Source organism: Metopolophium dirhodum, chromosome 2, assembly GCF_019925205.1.
Source record: "Metopolophium dirhodum isolate CAU chromosome 2, ASM1992520v1, whole genome shotgun sequence".
Classification (NCBI taxonomy): Eukaryota; Metazoa; Arthropoda; class Insecta; order Hemiptera; family Aphididae; genus Metopolophium; species Metopolophium dirhodum.
In genome coordinates, this window is record NC_083561.1 from 17,862,138 (window position 1) to 17,888,999 (window position 26,862).

General features: G+C 28.2%; 2 protein-coding genes across 2 annotated transcripts; one reads left to right on the forward strand and one right to left on the reverse strand.

Annotated features, from left to right (window-relative positions):
- The first annotated feature begins 3,432 nt into the window (after positions 1 to 3,432).
- On the forward strand, positions 3,433 to 19,486 carry LOC132938091 (fatty acid synthase-like). The gene is made up of 28 exons (XM_061004758.1): positions 3,433 to 3,826; positions 7,450 to 7,605; positions 7,686 to 8,057; positions 8,116 to 8,354; positions 8,421 to 8,654; positions 8,709 to 9,032; positions 9,114 to 9,347; positions 11,967 to 12,156; positions 12,228 to 12,454; positions 12,524 to 12,973; positions 13,033 to 13,137; positions 13,198 to 13,309; positions 14,406 to 14,666; positions 14,749 to 15,083; positions 15,158 to 15,304; positions 15,367 to 15,773; positions 15,876 to 16,070; positions 16,131 to 16,176; positions 16,256 to 16,432; positions 16,493 to 16,672; positions 16,766 to 16,964; positions 17,032 to 17,212; positions 17,296 to 17,638; positions 17,716 to 17,977; positions 18,079 to 18,353; positions 18,411 to 18,623; positions 19,001 to 19,150; positions 19,247 to 19,486. Exons 1-28 carry the CDS (start codon positions 3,682 to 3,684, stop codon positions 19,358 to 19,360), a joined length of 6,273 nt encoding a protein of 2,090 aa, XP_060860741.1. The 5' UTR covers positions 3,433 to 3,681; the 3' UTR covers positions 19,361 to 19,486.
- Positions 19,275 to 25,143, reverse strand: LOC132938092 (endoplasmic reticulum aminopeptidase 2-like). Its single transcript, XM_061004759.1, has 17 exons — positions 24,991 to 25,143; positions 24,600 to 24,910; positions 24,304 to 24,492; positions 24,084 to 24,242; positions 23,904 to 24,010; positions 23,452 to 23,816; positions 23,245 to 23,362; positions 23,106 to 23,187; positions 22,253 to 22,331; positions 22,060 to 22,173; positions 21,748 to 21,970; positions 21,345 to 21,607; positions 21,087 to 21,280; positions 20,211 to 20,378; positions 19,959 to 20,105; positions 19,795 to 19,870; positions 19,275 to 19,722 (listed from the first exon to the last, which is right to left on the reverse strand). Exons 2-17 carry the CDS (start codon positions 24,878 to 24,880, stop codon positions 19,516 to 19,518), a joined length of 2,772 nt encoding a protein of 923 aa, XP_060860742.1. The 5' UTR covers positions 24,881 to 24,910; positions 24,991 to 25,143; the 3' UTR covers positions 19,275 to 19,515.
- Between the last annotated feature and the right edge of the window lie 1,719 nt (positions 25,144 to 26,862).

The following is a 26,862-nucleotide window of genomic DNA, read 5'->3' on the forward strand; positions in this document are numbered from 1 at the left end:
TATTACACGTTGTTACCGCACTGTCAACTGAACAACTGAATATCTGCAGATACGTACAGTGTACATATCGTTATCGTGACGTACTAATTGGTTACTAATTCAGTAATACTTATCGAGGCCTAGCTGTTGTTATCGACGATAACTTGTACCTATGTATATATGTATAGTATATAGGTATATATAACGGCAATAGTTTGAGCGGAAAAGCCTATTTTATTAAATGGCAACGTCGCTAGAAAAATCGTTCTCAATCGTTTGATTTTAAGGTACAAAATATTGTTTCTTTGATCTGCCGACATCGTTCTCAATCGTGTTGCTAAAAAGGTAAAACGTTCTCAATCGTACAACACCGTCACTAACAACATTTATTTTATACATGATAATTTTATTATTTATATTATTATTATGCTTATTTTATTGATTGTTAATTTTTTTGGTTATTTATCATGGATTGAAAATTATTTTTTTATAGTAACTTAGAAACTAATAAATAATAACCGTAAATACTTGAAACTTTCACAAAATGTTTATGCTAGCATTTGCTAGAAATGATAAAATAGAAAAAATACGTTGACGTTGTATACTTACATGGCTACATAATATAGGTACACACTCTCATAAGTTGTTCGTAACACCATTTAAAAAATATTAAAAATACATTGTCACAACATTTTTTTATTATAACATTTTATTTTTATATCTATGATTTAAAAATTAATACAAGATTCCTCACAAGTTTTTCTACCTTAAAAAAAGTTTATTAGAAAGTCATATCGATTTTCTATGACATTTAAGGTCTAACTGGATATTCCGTAAATTCACAATTTCTAATCGAACGATTTTCTTATTGTGTTGTAATTTAAAAACAAATAACCGTAGACACTCAAAATGTTCACTAAATTACTATATTTAATTTTCTGTATACTATAAATATTTTGAAAATTTTGCTTAAATAGATAAAAAATTTTGTTTTATAGACATTTTAAATTAATTTTTTTTTAGTTTTATTCTAAAAATATCACTGGGTCGAAAATCTTAGATTTTCACGTTTTTACATAATCACGAGAATTTTAGTTAAAAATGTATACATTTTTAATTTTTATTTCTAAGAATTGAATATTTAATACAAGGTTTATCGTAAATAGATCATACAGAATTTTATAGATATTTTAAGTTCATATTTGGACGAAACTAGATATTTAAACGAATAATAACGATTTTAGTTTAGACGTGAATGCGTAACAGACAAAAAGAGAGACTTCACATTTATATATTAGTGGAGAAGTGGGGATAGGGATAATTATATTTTACACACGCAATGGGGTTTTCAAATGCAATGATTTCGGCAAAAATTAATTTAACCTACCGTATTACTAATACTAATATAAATTACTTTAATAGCATATAATATGATACTATAATACTATATCATTGAATTCAAATTTAAGGTATACACATTCATTATACTATTGCAGTGACCCACTCGACCCCTACTGTACAGCGAAGCGATACCAATTTGCCCAAATTTTATAATATGAATAGAAATTTCTAATTAATTTCTAAAATATTGTATATGCAATATTTTACAAACATAATATTATAATCGAATAGGTACTATACGAATATAATTATTTATATAATTTTAGGATTTAAAATTTAGATTAGCATACTTAACACTAATTAGGTATTTAATACCGGGTATCTAACACCATTGGTGATGTTTATATTGAACATTGGCCCCTTAATTCCTATCTATACCAACTACACCTATACTCTAATACTCTATAGCTGGTAGAAGGTATCTTTAGGCTATAGCGTTACAATTATAATTTAGCCGGCTCGAGTCGACAGTGGGGAAAACTCGCCTTACCGTTTCTAATGCGTGTACTCTACCTATATCTCCAAGTATTTTATGTAATATAATAATAAATAATATTAATATATTATTAGTCAACGCGTGGACCGCAGGTGATGCGCAACGTGTTTATTCACACCGGTGTGTTGGTTGCGGGTGTAATTAATCACGACACGTAATAATAGCAGTTGTAATAATAATAACAACGATGATAATAACGACAAGAGAGCAGTGAGAGGGCACTTTAAAAAGGGCTCACTTCCCTGCGCCCGTAAAAGGTAAACCTACGGTTGCGTGTTTGCTAATTCATTAGTATTATATACGCTCGTAAAACGCTCTACGCAGATATACGATCGGCCTATTGCACACACAAACACACGACACATATTATGTTTTAAAACTATAAGGTCCGTTTCATAAGTAATAGGTGCCCTCTCTCGAAACTCAACGATAGAAAAAAACCAAAAATATAATGCAGTAAACTCGGTGACTGTACTGAATAATATAGTACCTACTACAATACTACCATATACATATATAATATTATATATTATGCATTATGGACTGTACTATACTGCTGCTATACCTACGTCCATACTACAGATGTCCATAAGTGCTTGCTGATCAGTGATGTATTTACTATTTACCATGGGTGGGAACTGGGAATGGAGGTGACCGAGGTGTGTACTCATATATCACGCACCAGTTTTTTTACCGTATAATTCACATTGAATTTTGCTTTGTCTTTGGATTTTTAATGGTTTTGAAGTGAGGTATTTAACAGTATCCCTACTTCCTGAAAACGTTTTACGCCACTGTAATGATCTGACCGGAACCGAAAGACGCGTGAATTAATCAAGCCGGTAACGCTATCAATATGAAAACCCATAATGGCATAAATGCATAATTTATAATGGATGGTTTTTATAAGCGGATATAAGTAGGTTGCACGTCGTAAATATACACAGACACATTGAGGTGATTTCTCCTTTAATTATTATAATTATTATTATCTATCGAATTACATTATTGCAATTTTACAGTCGATGCGGACGGATACGGCGAGTTCGATGAGGTTCTGTGATGGGAGGGTAAAAAACTTAAGTACTTCTAAATAACGCAACGTTTATCATCATTCATCACTATCACACTACAGTTGACTAAACATTTTGATGTTGACAATTTCAAACGCATTACTACTATTATAATAGAGATGCGCACACTTGTTACTTCTGGCCGATTATTACCCAAAACCGTAGTAACTATGGGTGTAATTTTTACTAGGTATATTATAATTATATAGAATATATTAAAATTTTATATCATATCCCGGAACAACGAGACCCACCTTACGTAATAATATGATACAATGAATTGTGTTTTAATTAAAAGAGAAATTAATTATGTAGGTATCACATATATTCACATTCAACGCTTCTATTTATTTATGACTCTTTTCTCACTAACAGTAGCACATTCTGTCGTACGATCTAATTATCATTTGTCCCTGACCTTTTAAACGTAGGAATACATAATGTAGAAACAATCGATTATCGTGTATAGGTTTGGAATTAAGGTCTACTTACAAAGTCGGACGCCGAGTGTCAAAATCTAACAATTGTAATAAATTTATTCGACTGTATCGATAATCAGATACGCCTTACCTAATTACGAATCAAGTGTACTTAGTCGTAGTTTTTTTATTATTCGGTCTTCTGTGCACGACGGTTGTTTCAGCTTATGTAAATAAAGTGCATTCGTTTTAATAACATAAAATACAAACATATTTTTCACGATCCGTTTAATTTACTATTCGGGTTCGTAATATGGAGGACAAGGAAGATATTTTTGAAGTCGTCATATCCGGCGTGGGTGGAAAATTCCCTATGTCGGAAAACATGGATGAACTAAGAATAAATTTGAACAATAAAGTGAATATGGTAACCGAAAGTGATTGCAGATGGAATAAAGGTGAGTTCAACTCTATAGCATAGAATTTTAATTTTTTTAATTTTTAGATAAAATAATAATAGGATAGTAATAAAAAAATAATATTATTATTTGTTATATTATCATTAAAATGTTAAGATTATTTTACAATGATGTGTTTTTTTTGTGCCGGTTGTTCGTGAATAAGTAGTCGAAATAATGCTTCAATTTTTTTCAAGTTTAATACAAGGCTCCTCACACATTGCTACACTATCAGTTGAAAAATATTAACAGTACATAGCAAAGATTTTTTCTTATAAGCATTGTAAGTTCAAATGTTGAAAAAATTTATCAAATTGAAAATTTACAAATTATTTTGCAGTTAAAAATGTATAAAATGTTCAATTTTTATATCTAAGGATTAAACATTTAAAACAGGGTTCCACGGAAGTAGTTCATAAAACTTCATAGGTACTATAACCAAAAAATCTAAAAAATATACAAAAAAAGCTTTTTTTTTTTTATAGTTATTTGAAGTTCAAGTTTAGACGAAATTAGATATTTACATGAAGAAGAACGATTTTAGTGTTGTGTTTTAATTTAAAAATATTATTCGTTGGTACTTAAAACTTCCAATAGTACAAATTTGATATTATACAAATAATTTTATTTCAACTTACCGGCTATCGTATTAATAATAACAATATAAAATATCCTAGAGCCACAAACCGTCTCCGTACAGAATCGTTTTCCGTATACATTTTATTATATTATATTATTATTGAATTCAAATTTAACACCATACATTACAGTGAACCACTTGTAACCTACTGTACAGCAGAGTGACACCCATTTACCCGCTTTTTTTTATTTGCTTTTATTAAAACATATTTAATATTATAATTCATGTATACCATAAGTCTATTATTATATAGTTTATAATAATAATTATAAGTCAAGTTAATTGTAAATCATCCGAGCAAGCAGGCAGCTTGTATGCCGATGAATTAGTTGAGTACATGAGTTATAATAAATTTAAATAAACATATTAGCTATCATAATAGATTACATTATTACATTATATCATATAATATACATAGAAGTAAGAACTATAATTACAAATAAAAAATATTACAATTAGTAAGTACATTTAATTTTATTAAAAATATTAAGACAATTTTTTTTATAAATATTATATTATTTACGTAGTATAACATTAAACCTCAAAAATTAGATTTTTGGTACTTGTTGAAAAATAAGGAGAAATTATATAATAATATTTTGTTGAGTCCTGTAATATAATTATGTTTATCTTTCTATATTGGTTTTGGAGTATTTATCCACCAATTATCTACCGAATAGTCTGTTCTTTCCTTTTTCTTTGTGCTTACCTATACAATTCAATAAGCTTCAGTACAACTTTTTAAAGGCTTCATATTTGTTTTTCTTGATCTTAAGAATTTTCAAAATTATTACTCTGTAGTCCGTACATAACCTAACACCAAAAATACTGTCCTTTATGGTATTTATTCGGGTTTCGGGTTTCGGCCTCCAGACATCCAGCTTTCGGGTGCTCAAACCCCCGGAATAAAAAATTTAAACAAATGTTCGAGTTTTAATAACCATTATTATTAGGGTTAACATTGGTTAATACGGGAATTCAGTAATCTAGAAAAAACACAACTTTTGAAGGCTGAGTACCCCCCCCCCCCCCCCCCAAAAAAAAAAAAAAATTGGTCAAGCTGAAAAAAATTATGTATGTGATTTATCATAAAATATAAATTCGTAACACGAATGTGTAACATTTGTTTAGACTAAATTCGGTTTATTAATGTACAGTAGTTACATTTTTCTAAGAAACTACAAGAACTAAGACAATGGGAAATTAATTAGGTACCTATTTATTTACCACTTGCCAAGTCGACTATAAGTTAACTAAAATGTTTAAAATAGATAGACCATGTCCCCATAGTCCGTTCGGCCGTAGAGAAATAAAATAAAATATAAATTAATATGATTTTGCGATTTCTGAAAAACTGGTATTAGCTAATCTAAGATATTCGTTACTAAATTGTAACAATACTGCTTGAGAAGTGGTTGGAAAATAATACTATATAGGTAATAATTATAAGAAATATTACTTATTAGTTATTAGTATTTGATATTTTACAACATACTAAGAAATAATTTAGTATAATTACGCGATTTGGTTTATTCAGAATCATTTAATGATTTTATTTTCAAGAAAATAACTATTGAATTTACCCATGATTGATTGTTAAAATTGTTACTGTTAATTTATTATTATTATTATCAAACAACGAACTACAGAATCGAACTCACCGCAAGAAATACACACAAAATGATAAATCATATAAAGATTGTAAAAAACAAAATTATTCGGGTTTCGGGTTAACCAGAATGTTTTATTCGGGTGTTTTAAAAATAGAATCATTCGGGTTGTATGGGTTTCGGGTGTTAGATTTTTTAAGGGATTTTAGGGGTGTTAGGGCTGTTAGGGGTTCTGGTTAATTCGGGTGCAAGACCCTGCTTTATAGTGAAGAAGCACCATTTTATAGAAAGCTACTTGGGCTATCTTACTTTTTATGTCCGTCACACTTCTTCCATCACTTCTAATATGACTTCCTAGATACCCATGTACAATTATAACTCTTTCTATTCTTGTATCATATAATATTATATTTGCGTAATATTATGTTATTTATTGCATAAAAGTATCCAAGTTTTTCCCTTTCATCTTAAGGAAACGTTACCGTGGCATTTGTTGTCTCCGTCTTACAAGTGCGTAACTTAGCAAATTGTACGCTCAGCAGAACACGTTTATCTACGTTAATTTAAAAATTAGAGCGAATTGATCTCTTATAAAATTTAAAGGTAAGATTATTACCTATATAGACAATGGTATAGGCTTTTTATTATATTTTAATTTTAAAGCGAGTTATGAGTATTTTAAGATGTACAAATAATTTACAATTTTGAAATACACATAACTCGCTTTAAAATTAAAATATAATAAAAAGCATATCTCATTGTATAGATAATAGTCTTACCTTTAAATTTTATAAGAACTCAATTCGCTCTAATTTTTAAACTAACGGAGATAAATGTGTTCTGCTGAGCGTAAAAGTTGCTATGTTACGCACTTGTAAGACAGAGACAACAAATGTAACTGTAACGTCCCCTTAATGGGATCCAATAACATTAACAATTATATATTATACTACTGTATTTTTGTCTGTAAAACAAAGAATAATTTAAACGTATATAGTCATACCGTATAATTAATAAAAACATTAAAACATTTAAATATGCTTTAATTTATTTATTTTTTTTTATTTAAAATAGAAAATTTACAATCTGTAACATATGTACAAAAAGCAAATAGGATAATTACGGAAAATATTTACAAGATGATTTAGTATGAGGAGGGAGGCTGTCCAGTGACAGAACCCTCATGCGTCATTGGGGTCAGGGGCTTAGTAAATCCCTGCACCAACAGTCGTTTTAATCGACGGGTGGGATCAGAATTTATTTCTTAACAGTTAATTGTATAGTAAGATATTATCAACAGAAAATTGTGTTCAAATAGGTATGTACAAATTTATTAATGATATTTATTACAATTTAAAATTATATAATTTCAGATGAATGGTCAGGAGTTCCAGCTGCCACGGGAAAAATAAGCGTACATCAAAAACTGGATGATACATTTATGGGAATGAATTCACGAATCGTAAAAGCATTGGATCCTTTAACAAGATGTTTATTGGAAAGAGTTTACGAAGCAATAATTGATGCAGGTATTTAAAGTTCAAAATTAATATTAAATTAATTTTCATAAGGTATTAATCCTTTCTGGTTTATCTAATCCCCTGATGAGGACTGAATCCTAAACATCTCTACGGATCAAAAACTTCTGTTTACACGGCTTCATGTGTCAGTGATAGTGAAGCAATTGGATGTGATGAGAAATTAACTACACCATTTTGGCTTCTTGCACATGTCAGAGCTCTTTTGGCAAATAGAGTTTCTAACATATTTAATTTACAAGGACCAAGTTTTACAATTGATTCATCTTGGATTGGTGGTATAGAAATTTTAAAACAAGCTGCTGCGGATGTAGCAAAAGGTAGGATTAAATCAGCATTGGTTGGCGTAACCAATATTATTTGGCATCCAGATATGGCAAAACATTGGATAGGATTAGATAAGCTTAGTGCTGATGGAATTTGCAGGTCATTCGACGAAAATGGTATGAAATTATGATTATGAATTTTTATTTTTGTTAAATGTCAAAATCTTATTTACAGCAAGTGGATACGGTCGAAGCGAAGGTGTTGTTGTACTTCTACTCCAAAGGTCTACTGATGCATTACGTTCTTATGGTACTATTTTGCACTGTGATGCTAGACTTTGCATGGAAAAAGCGATCAACTTTATCCGACCATCTGAAGATTCATTCCGTGAATTTTTCAAATCATTTTATGAAGATTGTAAAGTTTTACCAGAAAATATTTCTTATTTAGAATCCGATGGATCTGCTTGCAAAGTAATGCACTATTCATATTTTAAATATAATCAGTAAATTAATTATGTTAAATAAAATTATTTTTAGTATTATGAAGAAAAGGAGCTTAATGTATCATCAGACATTTTCTGTGAAAATAAAAGGATCTCTCCTTTATTAATTGGATCAATAAAAAGTAACTTAGGACATACCGAAGGTGCATCAAGTTTGATAGCAATTGTGAAAGCATTAATAGCGTTAGATTCTGGTATTATTCCACCTAATATCAACTATGTATCACCAAATATTAAAATTAAAGCTTTGAAAAAAGAAAAAATGAAGGTAAAAATTGTCTAATATAGTATAATATGTAAACGTCTAAACAATTTTTAATAGGTGGTCACGGAACCTACAAAGTTAGAGGGGACTATTGTTGCAACAACAACTTTGGGAATGCCATCATCCATTGGTCATGTTTTACTTAAACAGAATCCCAAAACAAAGTTGTATCCTCAACTAGGACCTAGTCAAAGATTAGTTATATTGTCATCAAGAACAGAAAAAGGCATTTCTGAAGCAATAGACAGAGTCAAATCATTGCCTAGGGATGACGAATATTTAGGACTTATTCAAAATGCCTTCAGTGAAAATATAACTGGCCATTTCCACAGAGGTTATGCAATACTTAACGAAGAAGCTTCACCAACATTTGGCGTACAAGCAAGTGCATTACATTTTATTCAGTAAGATTATATTTTAATGCTATTCATTGTATTAATATTGTACCTATTTGTTTTTTAGGAGATAGGTGAATTCAATCGTCCAGTATGGTTTGTTTTTGCTGGTATGGGATCACAGTGGCCTGGAATGGCGTCAGATCTAATGGAAATACCATGTTTTGCTGATAGTGTTAAACGATGTGATAAATACATTCGTTCTATTGGTTATGATATTTTTGACATATTAACAAATCCAGATCCTGAAGTTCTTAAACAAAAACCAATCATTTCATTCTTAGCAATAACTACTATGCACGTGAGTGAAATTAACTATTGTACTGTACATGGGCGTCATTTTCAGGATACAACAATGTAAATTTGTATTACATTTAAGTGATTTTTATTTTTTTTTAGAATTTTGTATTTATTTTAAATTCTGAGCGGGGCGATGAATGTATTGATTTTACAAGGATGTGTTTTTTTTTGTGCCTTTTATCACCTTTTGGGGCAGTACAACTGCTTTGATTTTCTTCAATAGTATTTTGTTCGATGGTAAAGTGAATCTAGTTGATGCTTCGGGAAGTTACAATAGTTTTCTTTAGCGCCGGGAAAAACAACATAAAATTAAGGGGATTCGGGAGTTTTTACGCAAAATTGGTTTTCGACAAAATCGATTTTGATTTTTGGTGTAACTCTAAAAAAAATAAACGTTTTTACATGAAATTTCCACTGGTTGTTTATATACACGATGAAACTTTCAAAATATTTTGATTTGTTTTGAACTGTTTAGGGACATTTTCAGTTTCCAATTTTATTAGTTGTTTTTTTATTAATGTCAATAAAACTTTATTTGTTGGGTAAAAAAAGCTTGAAATTTTAATACAAGGCTCCTACTATATTGTTACATTGAACTAATATTAAAAATCCTTAGTCATATTTTTTTTTATAAGCATTTAAAGTTTAAATCTTGACAAAATACGGAAAAGTCGCGAAAATTAGCAAATTATTTTGAATTGATAAAAATTTTTCTTTTTAAATCAAAGATTTGAAAATATAATACAAGATTCCTCATAAGTTTGTCTACCTTTATCAAAAAAAAAAAATGTTTACAAACGAATCAAATTAAATTTTTAAGAGCGTTTGAAGTTCATATATTTACAAGATTGGATATTCACTTGGTTTTTCATGTAGATTTTTGTTGTAATTCAAAAACGAATAATTGTAGATACACGGAAATTTCACTGAATGTTTATATTTTCATTTTCTATTCACCATATATTTTTCAAAATATTTTAAGTCTTTTTGAACTGTTTACGGACATTGTCAGTTCTCAACTTGCTTAGTTTTTTTTCTATAATAGTCAATTAAATTTTATTTGTCGGGTAAAAAAGCGTAAAAATTTAATACAAGGTTCCTGATATACAGGGTGATTTTTTTATCATTGAACACTCATTATTTCTTGAAGTGTAAATGTTTTTGAAAATATTATTTTACATAGGTTTACATAAGTTGTTTACAAAACAACGTTTTTTTTAAGAAATTATATTTTCAAATATTTTTTATCCTCATAATTTTTTAAGATTTTACTCTTTTGAATGATTACATAGAGTTTTAATTTCATATTCCAAAGCAGAATATTTGTCTATGTATTTCGAAACAAAAAAATCAAATTTAGTAGTAGTCAAACACTCAGCTCATCAAAACTTTAAATACTTATAAGTTATAACTCTTAAACTACTCGCCCTAAATTCCATTTTTATGTTTCAAAATACTAAGACAAATATTTTGCTTTGGAATATGAAATTAAAACTCCAAGTTATCATTCAAAAAAGTAAAAACTTAAAAAATTATAAGGATAAAAAATATAATTTTTTAATAAAAACGTTGTTTAGTAAACGACTTGAAACTATGTAAAAAAATATTTCAAAAACATTTATCCTTCTTGAAATAATGAGTGTTAAGTGATAAAGTAATCACCTTGTATAACATCAATAGATTTTTTTTTTAATCGAAAATCTGGAAAATGTAATGCAAGGTATAAGTAGTTCTAATAACAGTTGTTGAAATATATTAAATATACATAGACACAATTTTGTTTTTTTATAATTATTCTATGAAAACATACAAATTATTTTGTAGTTAAAAATTTATAAAATATTACATTTTTATAGCTTAAGATTAAAAATTTAAAACAAGTTTTCTCATAAATAATCAATACTGTAACCATAAAATCTAAAAAATATATAGGTTTACAGTTTTTTTTATAGATATTTAAAATTTAAAACTGGATGAAATTAGATATTTAAACGAAGGATAACTATTTTAGTTGTTGTATTGTAATTTAAAAATATTATTCGTGGGTACATACAGCCTTTAAAGTTTATTATCATATTGAATACACATTACACAGTGACATTTTAAATGCAATTTTGTTTTCAACAACTAATTGAACCTACACTAATGTTTAATAGTAAAATAAATTACTTTAATGGCAATAATATCATAAAAGATACTTACTAATATTAGTTAGGGTACTAAAACTAACAGTTTTCGCTCAGAATTGTTTTTCGTATAAAATTATTTTGTATCATTGAGTTCAAATTGAACACATATATTATAAAAACTGCATATTCTTCAATCACGAGGTCCCTCAACACCAACTGTATAGCAGTGCGGTTACCTACTTTCCCCCTTTTGAAATCTGAAAGTATCTGTTTTGCGAACGTAACTTATTATGATTCGCTTATTGGTTAATGCAATGCAACATTTTGAAATAAAACCTCAATACTGTTAGGATGGAATATTATAACATATAAATTACAATAAAAATTTATTTTTACATATAAATTACATTTATTTACCATTATTGGGATATCTGTTTATAATAATTATAAACTAATAATTATTGTTTGTGATTAATTGGTGTTTTTTTTAGATCGCATTTGTAGATCTATTAGCGAATCTTGGTATTCACCCCGATTTTATGTTTGGTCATTCTTTGGGTGAAAATGGATGCGCTTATGCTGATGGATGTTTTAGTACGTATGAAACTTTAATGGCAGCATATGCTAGAGGCAAAGTATCCGAATTCTTAAAGCCTGAAAAAGGCCTCATGGCAGCGGTAGGTAAGTGTGATTATTTAAAAACATAAAAACATATATGGTAAGAAAATATTTCAATAATATAATTCTTTTAGGTTTAAATTATCAAAATATACCCGATTTGCCATCTAGTATTGATATAGGATGCCATAATTCTGAAGATAATGTTACTTTATCTGGTCCTTCTGATGACATGGAAAATTACATAGAGACTCTGAAAAAACAAAACGTTTTTGTTAGAACTGTAAATTCAAATGGGATTGCGTATCATTCAAGATTGGTCAGAAAACAAGCTGAATTTGTTCAGAAATTTATTGAAAAAGTAAATTTATATTTAGTGGAATAACATTGAATATATTTAGTTAGATATAATACATTTAATTATTATCAGGCTGTACCAAATCCAAAGAAACGATCTTCAAGATGGATATCAACTTCTGTACCGGAAGCAAATTGGAATAGTGAATTAGCACAATGGAGCTCTGGAAAATATCATGCGAATAATTTTAAGAAAACTGTTTATTTTTCCGAAGCATGTCAAAAAATACCTAAAAATGTTATAGTCATAGAAATAGCTCCTCACGGTCTATTTCAAGGAATATTAAAATCTGCCTTAGATAGTTCATGTAAAATTGTCTCTGTAGCAAAACGAGGAAGTCAAAGTCCACTAAAACATTTTCTAACAACACTTGGTGAACTCTATTCTAGTGGTCTTCACTTTAATTTGGATACAATCTACCCTCCACCAGAGTATCCCGTTTCGAGAGGAACTCCGAGCTTAGCCCCTCTTGTATCTTGGAACCACGAAGAAACTTGGCCAATTAACACACATTATGGAGATGTAAGTATTAATTTTACACAAAAAGTCTTTGTTTTGTTTATGTGAATTTTGATTTTCAGTCAAATTCAGACTATGTACAACTTTGTCTACGTGATAAAACTTCCAGACATCTATTAGGACACAAAGTCAATGATTCAGTTGTGGTGCCTCTATCATTTTTCATTGTATGTTTGTAATAATATGTAGTTTATTAATCATTTAGTAAATTAATTTTATTGTTACAGGCAGAAGTGTTGAAATCACTAGAAAATAAGCAACCAGCTATCTTAAATAAATCACACCAAACAATATTTGAAAACGTTTTTGTTCATACACCTCTAATTTCGACCGCTGAAGGTAAATATTACCTTTATATTATATTAAATAAAGTTATTACTGTGGTTACCTATTTTAAATATCAAAACGACCAGTTTTTGATTTTTGTGAATTGAGTTCTATACTTAGATATTCTTTATAATTTAAAAGATTATAACCAGTCTTTTTATGCTTTTAAAGTTACTCTATTTGGCTCGGAGAGGAGTGATGACTCTATTTATTTGACAATATTATGTTATTTATTTTTTTATATTTTGTTTGTTATCACTTTCAAGATAAGGATAAATAAAACATTTATATGGCAAATTGCAAAGTTTGTACTTGATGGGGGGGGGGGGGGGGGGTCAAAGTAAAAAATGCCTAGCACTTTTCAAAATAGTTGGGAAAATCAAAAATTAAATCTTTTTAATCTTATAAAATACATAAATAAATAATATGTGTTAAATTTACTAAATTGTTAATATTCCAAAACCGTTATTTAGGTTAAATGGTTCAATTTATAAATTTACTCAATTTTAAATTTTAGCACTTAAACTTGAAATTTTAAAACAAGATTAAGTAGGTACTCATAAGTTTATAAAGGTACTATAAATTAAAAAAATTAAATCAAAATTTTTATGGGCAATTGAATTAAACATTTTTTTACATATGTTATCAAACGTAATAAAAGCGATTTATCCTCGATCGATTTTTATTATTTAGTTATTACTTAAATATCATTACTCGTATTTCTTTATTAGCTCACGTGTACGTACGTATATATGCATTTTATATGGGCCACGATGGGACGAGTGTGAACTATATTATATAAACAAATTTTATTGAAGAAAATAAGCCATGTTTCCTACGAATTCTCACCCTGCGTCGTTTATTCTGATTATTATCGTAATTCTGGGAATTTCTATTTTGTCTCGAAAAAGACTATAAAAGATTATACATACTTGTAAGCATTCAACTACTGAAACATTGATACATATCAAATTTACATGTCATATGAAATGTCTAAATACTTTACCTATACTAATCCTAAATCTTTAAAACATGCTGTGCTCCAAATATATGAATGACTATTGAACTAAAAATTCTATATTTACTGTTACATTAAATATTATTTTAGAGTCCAATGGTTTTTATACACAAATTCAACCAGGTACTGGTTCTTTTGAAGTGATTGAATCTCGAAATTTATTATTATCTGGATTGGTGTACATCGATGATAGTAACCATCTTATTAGCCCAGAACCACCAACAGATTATGAAGTTAATATTGAAAATGAATGGATATCAGATAATGAAATATATAAAATATTTTCTGAAAATAATATTAATTTCTCAACTCCTTATTGTACCATTCAAAAAATCCTTATTCACGATAAAGGTATTGTATTCTAAAAAAAATACAATAGGAATTTACAAAATACCACAATACTTGCATTACTACATTATTTATAAGTTTTTAGGTTTCTTGGCAAATATATTTTGGAAAAACGATCTCAACATCAATCTCAACTCAATGATGCAGTTAAAAATGTTTGCTGATCTTCAATCACATCATGACTTACCTTTGCTTCCATCTTGGTTTAGAAGTTTAGTTATCGATAGTGAAATAATCAAAAATATTAATCATGAATCGATGGTTTATATTACATTTGATACTCGAACTAATGTTATTAGAGGGCCCGGGATAGAAATTGAAACTTTAAAGACTTCCATTTTTCCAACAATTGATCCAATGCCTATACATTTGAATATTCAAAAAGTACAATTTATCGAACAACCTAATCCTAAAATTCAAGTAATTTTTATAAACTAACATTTTAAATTTTAATTGTAAAAATAATTTGTTTATTATTATTATTGTTTATTTAGAATTTGATGCAGTTTTTAAGCACTTGTATGCAACTGGTCAAAAATACGGTACACTCGTCATCAAAATTAAAAACAAAATTAAAAATCAATGATGCTATATTTATAGAATCATTTAAAAGGGTTTTTGAAATACAGCCATTTTTAAAGGTTGTAACTTATTTTTATTTATTTATTCATTAACGATATTTATTGCATTGTTTGTATATTAGGCAGATGTTGAAGAATATTCAAATTTTCAAATAACAGATTTAGTCTCCAATCACGTATTACTTTTAGTAACTGAACATTTAAACGAAAAATTAAATAAAGATATAAAAAATTGCGCAGGAAAAGTATTTGTTTTGATAAAGAATTCAACTGTTGATGATACATATACCACAATTGTTCAATATGAGCATAATGGTTCTATTTATCGTCTAATAACAAGACTAGTGAAATTACCAAACAAAATTTTAGAGGTTAGCACAAAAAATAGTTCATGGACAGATAACATAGAACAAGGACTTAAATTATTATCTAGTAATGTTTCACCAATAGTTTTGATTAAAAATGATTCAGAAAATTCATTGCAAGTGGTGCAAAAACTTGAAAATATCAAATCTATGATTGATTTTAGGTAAACATAATTATTATATATAATATAATAATTTTATTATATATTATCATTTATTGTATAATAAAAAACTGATTTAAAATTAACCATTGCTTTCATTTTTAGATATGTCTTACTTTACGATGGTGTAAAATTGTTTGATTTGACCAAGACCTTCTTCAGGGAACAACTATTTAAAGGGTTAAGGCAAAACATATTAAAAAATAACAGCTGGGGAAGTTATGCCATACTTCCTTGTATGGATAATCTTTCTACAGAGTTAAATACTAATGAGTTGCAAAAATATGCTAATCCGGAAAGGTTTGTACGAAAAACAAAACACTGAATGTTTTTCTATTTTTAACATTTATTTACTTTTAGTGAACTCTCCATCAAGTATATAGGATCTTTTAAAACAAATTTAATGGTAACAAATACTCATTAATATTTCAATAAATGTATTGCTGTATATTATATTATATTTAATGATGGAATTGTTAATTAAGGAAGATGAAGTATGTACTCAATACTCGGGTATAGACAATGAAGGAAAAAGTGTAATGGGTATTTTAAAATATAAATCTAAAAATAAGCGATACGAAATTGATAATATTCTAAAGTGGTATGTAGATTCTGAAATGACCTTGGAAGAATCAGTAAAGTGTCCATTAGCTTACTCAATGGTAATTATTATTTGAATTTAGTTTTTATGAAGTTTGAATTATATTTAAAAATTGTTACAGGCTTATTATTGCATTGTTAGCAAAGCACGTGTTAAATTTGGAGATTCAATTCTTATACATAATGGGTGTTCACAAGAAGGACAAGCATTTATAAGAGTTGCCCTTGGATTTAATTGTAAGATCTACGTAACTACATATAATAATGACCAATCTGACTTTATAAAAAGTTCATTTCCAAAGGTAATGAATAATAGAATCTTCAAAAATAGTTTTAGCGACTTAACATTAAAGTTAGATAAATGAAAAATTTTGAATTCTTGCAACAATTAATAGTTGAGGAGCGGCAATATACTAGATCTCAATAATAGCAAGTTTGAAATACAACTAATGAGTTTAACAAAGGGAAAAGGATGTGACATCGTTATCAATGCTATACCAACTGAATTCCTGTTGGCTTCTCTTCGATGTGTTAAACCGTTTGGCTCATTTATACACATAGGTTCACAAGATGTGAATGTTCATACAGAAATTGGTAAGAATGGTGGTTAAAATAGAAGTACAATTAGATACGTACCTATATTTGAATTCATTTTCCACAGGCATGAATATGTTTTTAAAAAATATTTCATTATACGGTGTACAAGACTTATTAAACATAGTTAATTCTCCTATCGAAACCAAAAACCATCTCAAGCAGCTTGTTGAAAATGGTATCAAGGATAAAATAGTTAGTAAATTATATGAAGAAATGTCAAAAACAAATAAAACATCTACCAACAAGTACGATATAAAATTTGATTGTGATTGATATTTTTTTAGATTTTATGAATTAATTGCGATATTTTTTTATACGTCTTATTTAGTGTCCATAATTCAGAAAAACTAATTGAAACAAATAACTCAGATCAGAGTTTTGTTAAAAAAGAAATGGCATACATAATTATTGGTTCTGCGACGAATTTATGGATTAAAACAGTTAACTGGCTTCTTGAACAAGAAGCAAAAAAATTGATATTTATCATTGATGGTACCAATTCAGTAATGAGAAGGAGTCAAAGAACTATATATTCACTTATTCAAAAGTACTCCGATGTTTCGTTTATTATGACTTCGGCTGAAAGGTTTAATACTACAAAAGAGGGGGAAACATTGTTACGGGAATTCGTATCATATTCAAAAATTGAAGCTTTGTTTTGTGTAGAAATGGTATGTTAAGTTACATAGTATAACATTATAATATAAATATATACAAAAATCTCTTTTAATTGAATATTCTTGTTTAGAGTGACACAAAATTAAAGAACATTGATAAAGCTTGTAGAAATGTTTTACCAGACTTAAAACATTTCATATGCATGCAGAGTGATGCAATCGAAGTCTGTGAATCAAGAAGCAACGCAAATTATAATTGCATTAACGTGCAGTGTGATAAATCAGTTCGAAAACCAGAAATCATATTAAAGTACATAAATAAATTGATGGAATCTGTAAATGATTCTAAACCCATTTCAGTCGTTTTTAATGATCCATTAATATCTGAACATGGTTAGTTCATGATCTAAAATACTAAATTTTTATGTTTTATCATAAATACATTTTAATAATATGATTATACATAATATATACACATTGTTTTATTTTCTTAGATAACTTTGATTCAATCTCAGAATATTTACCAAAAACCATCAAAGAATTACTTGACCTCAATATAGATTTGCCGGAATATCCACGATTTGAACAATGTACATCCAAAAGTATTCCAAATACTGGTAATAATAGTCTATTACCGGTGTTCATTATTCCTGGATTAGGAGTTTCACGGATACAACCTTTAATCAATCAAATTATGCATCCAGTATTTTGTGCTAAATTTCCGTCGTACATTAACTCGGTCGAAAATGCAGCGCTAGGTTTACTATGGGTAACTATCATACAATTAATCTTAACATGTTCATAGTGTAGTAGTATTTATTTGTAGCCTTTGAAACAAATTCAATCGGAAGGACCATTCACGATTGTTGGCGAAACATGGGGTGGAAATATTGCGGTGGAGCTTGCAAAGATAATGGAAGGATTTGGTGAAACCGTCAATCTTTTATTACTGGATGGCTGTCCGTCTGATAATAAAAAGCGTTTAAAACTTGTAGATAACTTCGACTTTGAGCAATTGAGTGGAAATTTGGAAGCAAAGGTAAACTATGTTACCAGAGTTAAAATCACTAGTAACCTAGAAGGGACCTTGTAAAATAATTTGTTTTGTCAAATATATCAACAACCATCAAAATAAAATTAAAAACAATTTATACAATTTATTTATTTACTTAAAAAAATGTTTGTTATCATCTAAAACTTATTGTGTTATAAATATTATGTAAAAACATTTAAATCATATTAAAAAAAAAAAATTGTCTATACCGATGATATAAAAAAATTGTAATATGTACAATTATAATATATATTAATCATTATTAACTACAAAACAATTATATATATATTGAATATGTGTTCAATATGGTTTTTATAAGAAATCAGGTTATGTATTTATTTAATTTATATTAAATTTTCTAGGAAAAAATTAATAGTTCGATAGATGTGCTTATGAACCAATTAAGTGCAGTAAGAGATTGCATTCCTAATAATACTCAACTTGCAGCGAATACGATCATCGCTAGACCATCTACTTCGGATATTTTGGATTCCTGTATTAATTTTGAAAAAGTATGTTTTCAAATATTTATATATAAATAATACATTTAGTTTGTTTAATTTTACCATATTTTTATATTGTATTTATAAATTATTTTCTTTTTACAGAGCCATTGTGGCAAACTAACAGTACACATTTCTAAGAAGTCATCATATATTGAATTTATAAATAGTTTGGAAGCTGCTGCTATTATAAATGAAAATGCATCGTTTAAGTGGTAGTTCAATAAAATATTTTATGACATATTGTGTTATAAAATTAATGTAGAAAATCATTTATTACTATACAAATCTTAAAATGTTTTAAAATTGGAAAAATTAACTTAATTAAAATCCTAATATTATGTAGTTTTTATTGTTATATATATATATATGATTTATCCAATGACAAATGATGGCACATCTCTGAATTGGAACTCGTGTGGCCTCCATGGCTCTTGTAAAGCATTCGTGAGCCACCCGTCCAAGGGTGTAAGATGTTTCCTTACCCAATCAACTTGAATCTTAACTTTCTCCAGTGCATTTTTTATGATATCATCCACAGAAACAAAATGACGTTTGTTTCTTTGATAAAACTCGGTGGCCTATAAATCAAACACATAATTTATGGTATTAAACTTTATTTACAAAATTATATTTTGATAATCACTACAAACCTTATCTAGTCCTTCTTCTGTTCTAAAATTGTTAAATGACGTTTTAACAAAATATTCCCATACAGTCTTTTCCAACCTAAAAACCACAACATTATTATTATAACATTGGTTTTCGAAGAATACCATTATTTTCATATAGGTATTATAATTATTATATTAATTACTTTGTGCTTAGATATTCGAAGTTTTTCATCATGAATTTGAACATTGTTTCGTGTCCCAATGATACCGTACTCATAACAGTCAACATTGTTAACATATCCTCCTCGCTAAACTTATGATCTCCACTCATCAACGTCAAATTCAACATTCTTTTATATATAGGTATACATATTAATATTATATTATACACAAATACAATTTAAATAATAATTAGTTTATATCGGTTTCAAGATTTTTGGTTTAACATTTGTTACCTGACAAATTTTGTTTCATTTTTAGGGCAGCTAGCTAATGATCTGAATATAAATAATCTTTCTGTTTGAGACTTATTTTTTGGATAGTACATAATCCTATGTAATCCAAACTCCCACTCGTCCAGTGTTCCATATCCGAGAAGTATACACAGGTAGTTATCCAAGAATCTATGATTATTAATAAGAATGTGTAACAGACAAAAAGTATAATTAAGTCATGAACATGATTAGCGATTACATATCAATGCGGATCTAAGTGGTCTAGAAGTTTTTACGGGTAATGTACTACCTACCTAATAAAATTTAAATTTTTAAATTATTTAAATTTGGTTCTTAATCATAGGTTTATGCAGGTGCTAATTATTAATAGGTATATAAACTAAAATAATATTATTCTATTATTAATAGACTATATATATTACTTCCACAATTATTTCAAAGTATAATAGGTACACAGGGGTTTTAATTTTGTCGATTAATAATTTTCTCATACATCCATATTTTTTTGTTTGATTGTACAATGTCTTTAGTTTTGAAAATATTGTTTACTATATTTCTTTTAATTTGTATAGTTTGCGGTTTAAGTGGAAAAATAATATACAAATGCAATAAGTTCCTAACATTAATTTAAATTCCTATACTATTATCATTATAATCTCGGTAAAAATAAATATGATATCCACTGTTTGATATCATATGAATGTGATATATTAAGATCCACAGTGAAATGTGCCTGTTAAAATCTGAAATCTATGAAGCAATGACACTCCTCCCCCACCAAAAAAAAAAATTAAAAATAAGGAAACCATCTAGTATATTATGATTTCCACCAGAAAAATTACGTAAGTCAAATTCAGTAAAAAAATTACAACGTACAATTTATCCTCGTCGGGATTTGACGTATTCGTTCTCGATTGGACATCCCGGGCTTCTGTCAGACAAGTCGGATGTCCTGTTTCACACAGCAAACGCTTATTTTCTGCACGGAAATTTGCCTTCCAACTAGATTCTCCTCTTTCTGGTTGTTCAAGCGCAGCGTTCACAGATTTCAACATTTTTTTCAAGTATATCTGTTTAAAATCGAAATCGCATTACATATTTCAAAGGTATATAAATGGGTAATTTTAAACTAACATCATATTTAGGAGCCACCGGCGTTCCCTGGAACTTGATGCGCAATCTCGTGGCCAGTCCGAAATACGTTTTCCAAACAGCAGGTTCTGGCTCTTGCTCGATAAGTTTGCTGACGTTGAATGCGTATACATAACACAATCGACCAGATAAAGCAAGTGTTAGCGAATCATGCAACAACTGTTGACGAATGCTCACTGGGAAACGTTTCGAATGTTGTGCTATCAGTTCCCAATTCTTTAGGTCATAATTAACAATAAATGGTCCTGAAATATAATGGTAGTATATAGGTACCAATTATTATTTAAATATAACTCGACCAAATCAATTTATTTTAAAACCAATAAATAAAACCGTTTTGGCGTATTCAATATTCATAGATTGCGAAATCATAACGATGACTTACCTAAACTTCCTGGATTGAACAGTACGAATTGATTATTTGTGATGTTATACTGTTTCATTTCTATCTCTTGACTTCCTATTGGTTTCAACCAACTTATATTTCTAACTGGTACGGTCAAATTATTTTGTGATACAACAATATTGGGAATCCACCATAAATAATTTTTAGTATTCCTTACGGGGGATGACACGTCATCCTCATCGTCATTTAATACAAATGGTTCCTAGTTGACATACATGTATATTAGAATGCATTGTAATGACTTTCGATAAGATGTTTGTTATTATTATTAAATTAACTAAAAAACATTACCTGCATAACTTGAACGGTTGTGTTTATGTAATTTCTCCTAAATGTAACCACAGGGAGTCTATCAGCTTGTAACCACGGCTTAACAATTTGTTCAATTGAAACTGGACTTTTATTCTAAAATATCAAATTATACAAATTATTCAACTTGAAGTAGGTACACAATTTAATTTAAAAAGCTTAAATTATAACATACTCTGATCAATACACCAGCATGATATGCTCCATCGGATAATTTGTTCCAAAAATCAGTTTCAGAGTAAGCATGATATTCTCTTTAAAAAAATGTATTTTTTTAGCAACTTTAAAAATAAAATATCTATGACTATTATATTATACAAAAACAGTTTCAATTCAAAAAACTTGACTTTGACGTAAAAAAGGAATTAAACATTTATGGACATATTATCGTATTTAACTATAACATTTTTTTTTTACATTTGATACACGCCATGCACAATAAAAGTACTTTACAAATGATATGATTTTAACATGCTTAATTGGCATGATTAAAGAAGACACCCATTAGTCTCACTTCAGTGTTAATTTACAAAACGAACATAGTTGCGCATGTAGCACTAAAGAAGGCCATGACACTTTGTTATCTTTAACCTACAACGAGAATTTTCAGTAAGGGTTGAGATGTGTAAGCTTTCTATAAATGAAGTGGTGACTTACAAGTTTAACATGACATTTTTTTACTCAAAATTGTAGGTTTCTTGTCAATTATTTTGATATGAAGATGAGTTAGAAGTAATTATGAAAAGTAAAATTAGAAATAATGAATGGAGCATTAAACATTTTTCAGAGTGAGATTTTTTTGAAATGTTTCAATTGGATTAAGATTGGATATTTTAGCCACACCCCATAGTTGTAAACCATAAATCCAAATAGGTTTAATAGGTGATTTTATAAATAATTATTTTTGTTTTTTAAGTCTGTGAACTCGTTATTAGAAATGAGGAATTTGAGTTTTGTTTAAAGAGCATTAAAATCAAAACTACTTAATAAATTGTTGATTATAATTTTTAGTTAACGCATGAACGTACTTGCTAGACATAAAATATTGGATTGTTTGTCGAAATGAGTGAGGACCAAATATGTGTTCGAGCATTCCCAAAACGAAACGAACTAAAAACACAAGTCATTGGTTATTTGTACGAATCAAATAAATTTGAGAATTATTACTTTTTGTAGCATTCAGAGCTTCCATTTGTGATTTTATTTCTGTAAAACCAGGTTTATCGTATTCTAAATACATTCCATACATGTCACTAACGTATGAATTGAACACCGGTTTCTCTAACTAAAATTAATAACACAAACACACAATTATAGGTTAGGTTAGGTTACCTCGTAAGTATTTATATATAATGCTAGGTATAAAAGTTTTACCTGCCAAGCCATCTTATCAGCTAAGAATTTTGACAATGCTAGGGTTAATGAAGTTGGAAACAGTGGCGTTGTGAGATGATCAGTCCACTGTAATGATGTGTATTTAGCAATAAGATGAGCAATCCAAAAATCATCACGTTTCTTAGAAAGATCTACTTCTCTAAATATTTGTAACCCCCAAGCATCGATAGGCTTATCATCAGTATAGCCGGGAAGTGCCACCAAGTTTAGTTCTGGTAGAGGGTATGGTCTAGACAAGTAAAGTTCTAGGTTGACTAGAACTGCCGGAAGCATTTTTTGTGCCGTATTCAACGATCTTAAAATATCTTCTTTACCCCACACACCAACTTTATTTCCATTATTCTCTGCATATAAATTATTGTATTATTTATCTTATAATATGATTTATAATTATTATTTCTATAGTTTAATATTTTTGTAATACAACTTACCACCCATTGGTGGATGCTTAAAATCAGACTGGAACATGGCTAGAGAATTGACAGACATTGGCGGTGATCTAGAAAAATGATCTCGAACCCATACGCCTTCAGAAGTCCTGTAAGTTAAAAAAAACATAATTCAGTTTTGAACAGTTTATTGTAACCACAAATATAAAATAATATACATACACATTTGTTGTATCAACCAATGGCATAGTTGTCAGAACATGAAAGTCTCCTTTATGAGCAACTGATAGCTCTATCCAAGTTTTCAAATGAGGTTTTTCGAAACAAGGAAATACATAATGCGCTCCTCCTCCTTTCAATAAATTCATAACTACATACCATCTAAAAATGTATTTAAAAAATAATATAATTATGCTATAACTCGTGAAATTTAAGGACTAACTTCTTCAATTGTGAATGTTTTGAATTCGAATACGTTGATTGATAAAATGGACTAGACGAATCACTTCCTAAAGTCCCGTCGAATAAAATTTCTACTTGATATGTAACATCTTTCTTGAGGCTCTGTTTAGTTGTAATTTGAAACTTATGTATGTCCTTTCGTTTTTCTAATTTTGTGACTGTTAATGAACTATAAAATATTTAAATATTTTTCAGTTTTGGTTTCCGAAAATAAAACAAAAGTATTTTACTATAATTTTTATTTTTTTTTAAAACAATTTTTTACACTATACTTACGTTTCTTCCATCGAAACTTCATCTTCTTCTGACGAGTCCAAATTCGCAACACGAGTGACTTTAACCTCACGATCGACCACATTGAGAGTTGAGTGTACGTCTAGTGTAACAGAATCCACGGACTGATTTCCTGTATTGATGATGTCGATGCGGACTTTGCCTTTGAATACGCCGTCACCTGGATACGGATGTAAGTCTAAACGGTAACCCCTAGGTACTATCAAACCCTGAACTGCAATAGACGTCACTAAAAGGCACGCAGCCAAAAACCAGCGAGCCATAGCAACCTGCAGCTACAAGTCAAACATTAGCTATAAAAATATAAAACAACTTTAAAAATCTACTTCGATCAAAATTCTAAGTTATGAAATGCATGCAATTTATAACTAGCCTAGTGGTCAATGTTGCTTGTCGTCGATCAACATTTAAATGATTTTTACCATGCTAGCTGTTTCAGCCAAGTCAATCTATAAGCACACTGTATTTATTTAAATACCAGTCATAAATAAAGAGAGGGTAAACTTATTGGACGTGTGAACTTAGGTAGGTTAATAACAATATACTACATCCTTATCAAGTCCCTCGGTATGCTTAAACGGGATGTTTATTTCACTTACGTGAATGCATCTATTTTATTAAATAACAAAACACTTCATTAAAGTTTATTAAACTAACAATTACAGTCGGTTTCAAAAATGACATTGCTCGCTATTTTACTGTGTACACAAGTATCTCTATGGAGTAACAGTGGTTTACTTTTAATCTTCCTTTAAAATCAAACATTTTTAAAACACTTGTGATTTAGATCATACTTGGACACGACACTGATATATTTGAGCACGTTGAATATTTTTTTTTATCGCGAGGTTAGTTAAAAATTACAAGGTATATCTAAATATTCAAATTATAATATTAAACTAGTGATAATGTTAATGTATTTTGCATTGTGTTCATTAGTTATTATAAAACTAAATTTAATGTGATTAAGATATATTTATATAATTATATTAAACTTGTGCATTAGAAATTGGTTATAATGGATCTCAAGATATCACACAATATTGCCCATTATAACCGATATTGATCAAAATATTTTAGTCTCTTTCCATTATATTAAATGTTTTACTTTATTTATGTCTAAGATACATTTGTTTTTTTATTATTTGAAAAAAATATTTTTGATAATATGTTTAACTTTTTATTCATATAATATTATTAATATTACGTACAATATACGAACAGACTTTCTTTTTACAGTGAACCTTAAAATCATGTCTGCGAATTCTTAAAATCTTAAGATTTTAATTTTTGATTTCCATTCAAAAATATTTAAATATGACACTAGTTTTACAAAATATATTAAGCAAATTCGTGTTTTATAGAATAAAATATTAAATATAACTAATAGTTAAAATTTCATAAAAAATAACATAAAATACAAATATTTTCCAAAAATTGCAGGTTAACTTAAAAAAAAATGTTCAATAATATTATCCAATATTTTCAAGGTAAGATAAGTTTTAGTTAGTAAATATATTTTCATTTAAATCTATACAAAAATTAGTTTAAAACATTTTATTCATTTTCATATTTCTTATGGATGATTAAAATGTAGTAAATCACTGAATTCTACCGACTGACTATCAAATACGCTATTTTAGGCATATTATACTGTTCATGAATATATTCAATAATTAATATTAATTATTTACTAGGTATTGCACTCTTATGGTTTTTAAATTTTATATTTACTTTTGAACTGATTATTTATAATTATAATTTTAAGCTTAATTAAAAAAAAACATTTTATTGTATATTACTCTAATTTATGTATTACTAGGTGTGAAAATATTTTATTTTTAATTTATACCTATTTTAAATATCTTAAACATTGTTTTGTTTATGCAGTGAACAGATTTTATAGATTTTGAATGTTTACTTTAATTCTTTGTTTTTATTTTATTTAACTTTTTTTACGAACTCTTTATTGTTATTTTCATCTTATTTTAGATTTAAAAATGTTTATTATTACAACAATTCCGTGTATTAAATCTAAATTCTTTGTGAATTCCATTAGAGTCTATTACCGATAACTTTTTATGAATTGTGATTGTAGGTATAGGTAGTTTACGATTGCATTTTAAATAACTATTTATCGTAGTTATATCTATTATATTGCATTTCATATGGTTTATAAACTATATTAATTATTAATTACAAATTATTGTTATTTAAGTACAGTTTTATAAATGATTTATTGTAC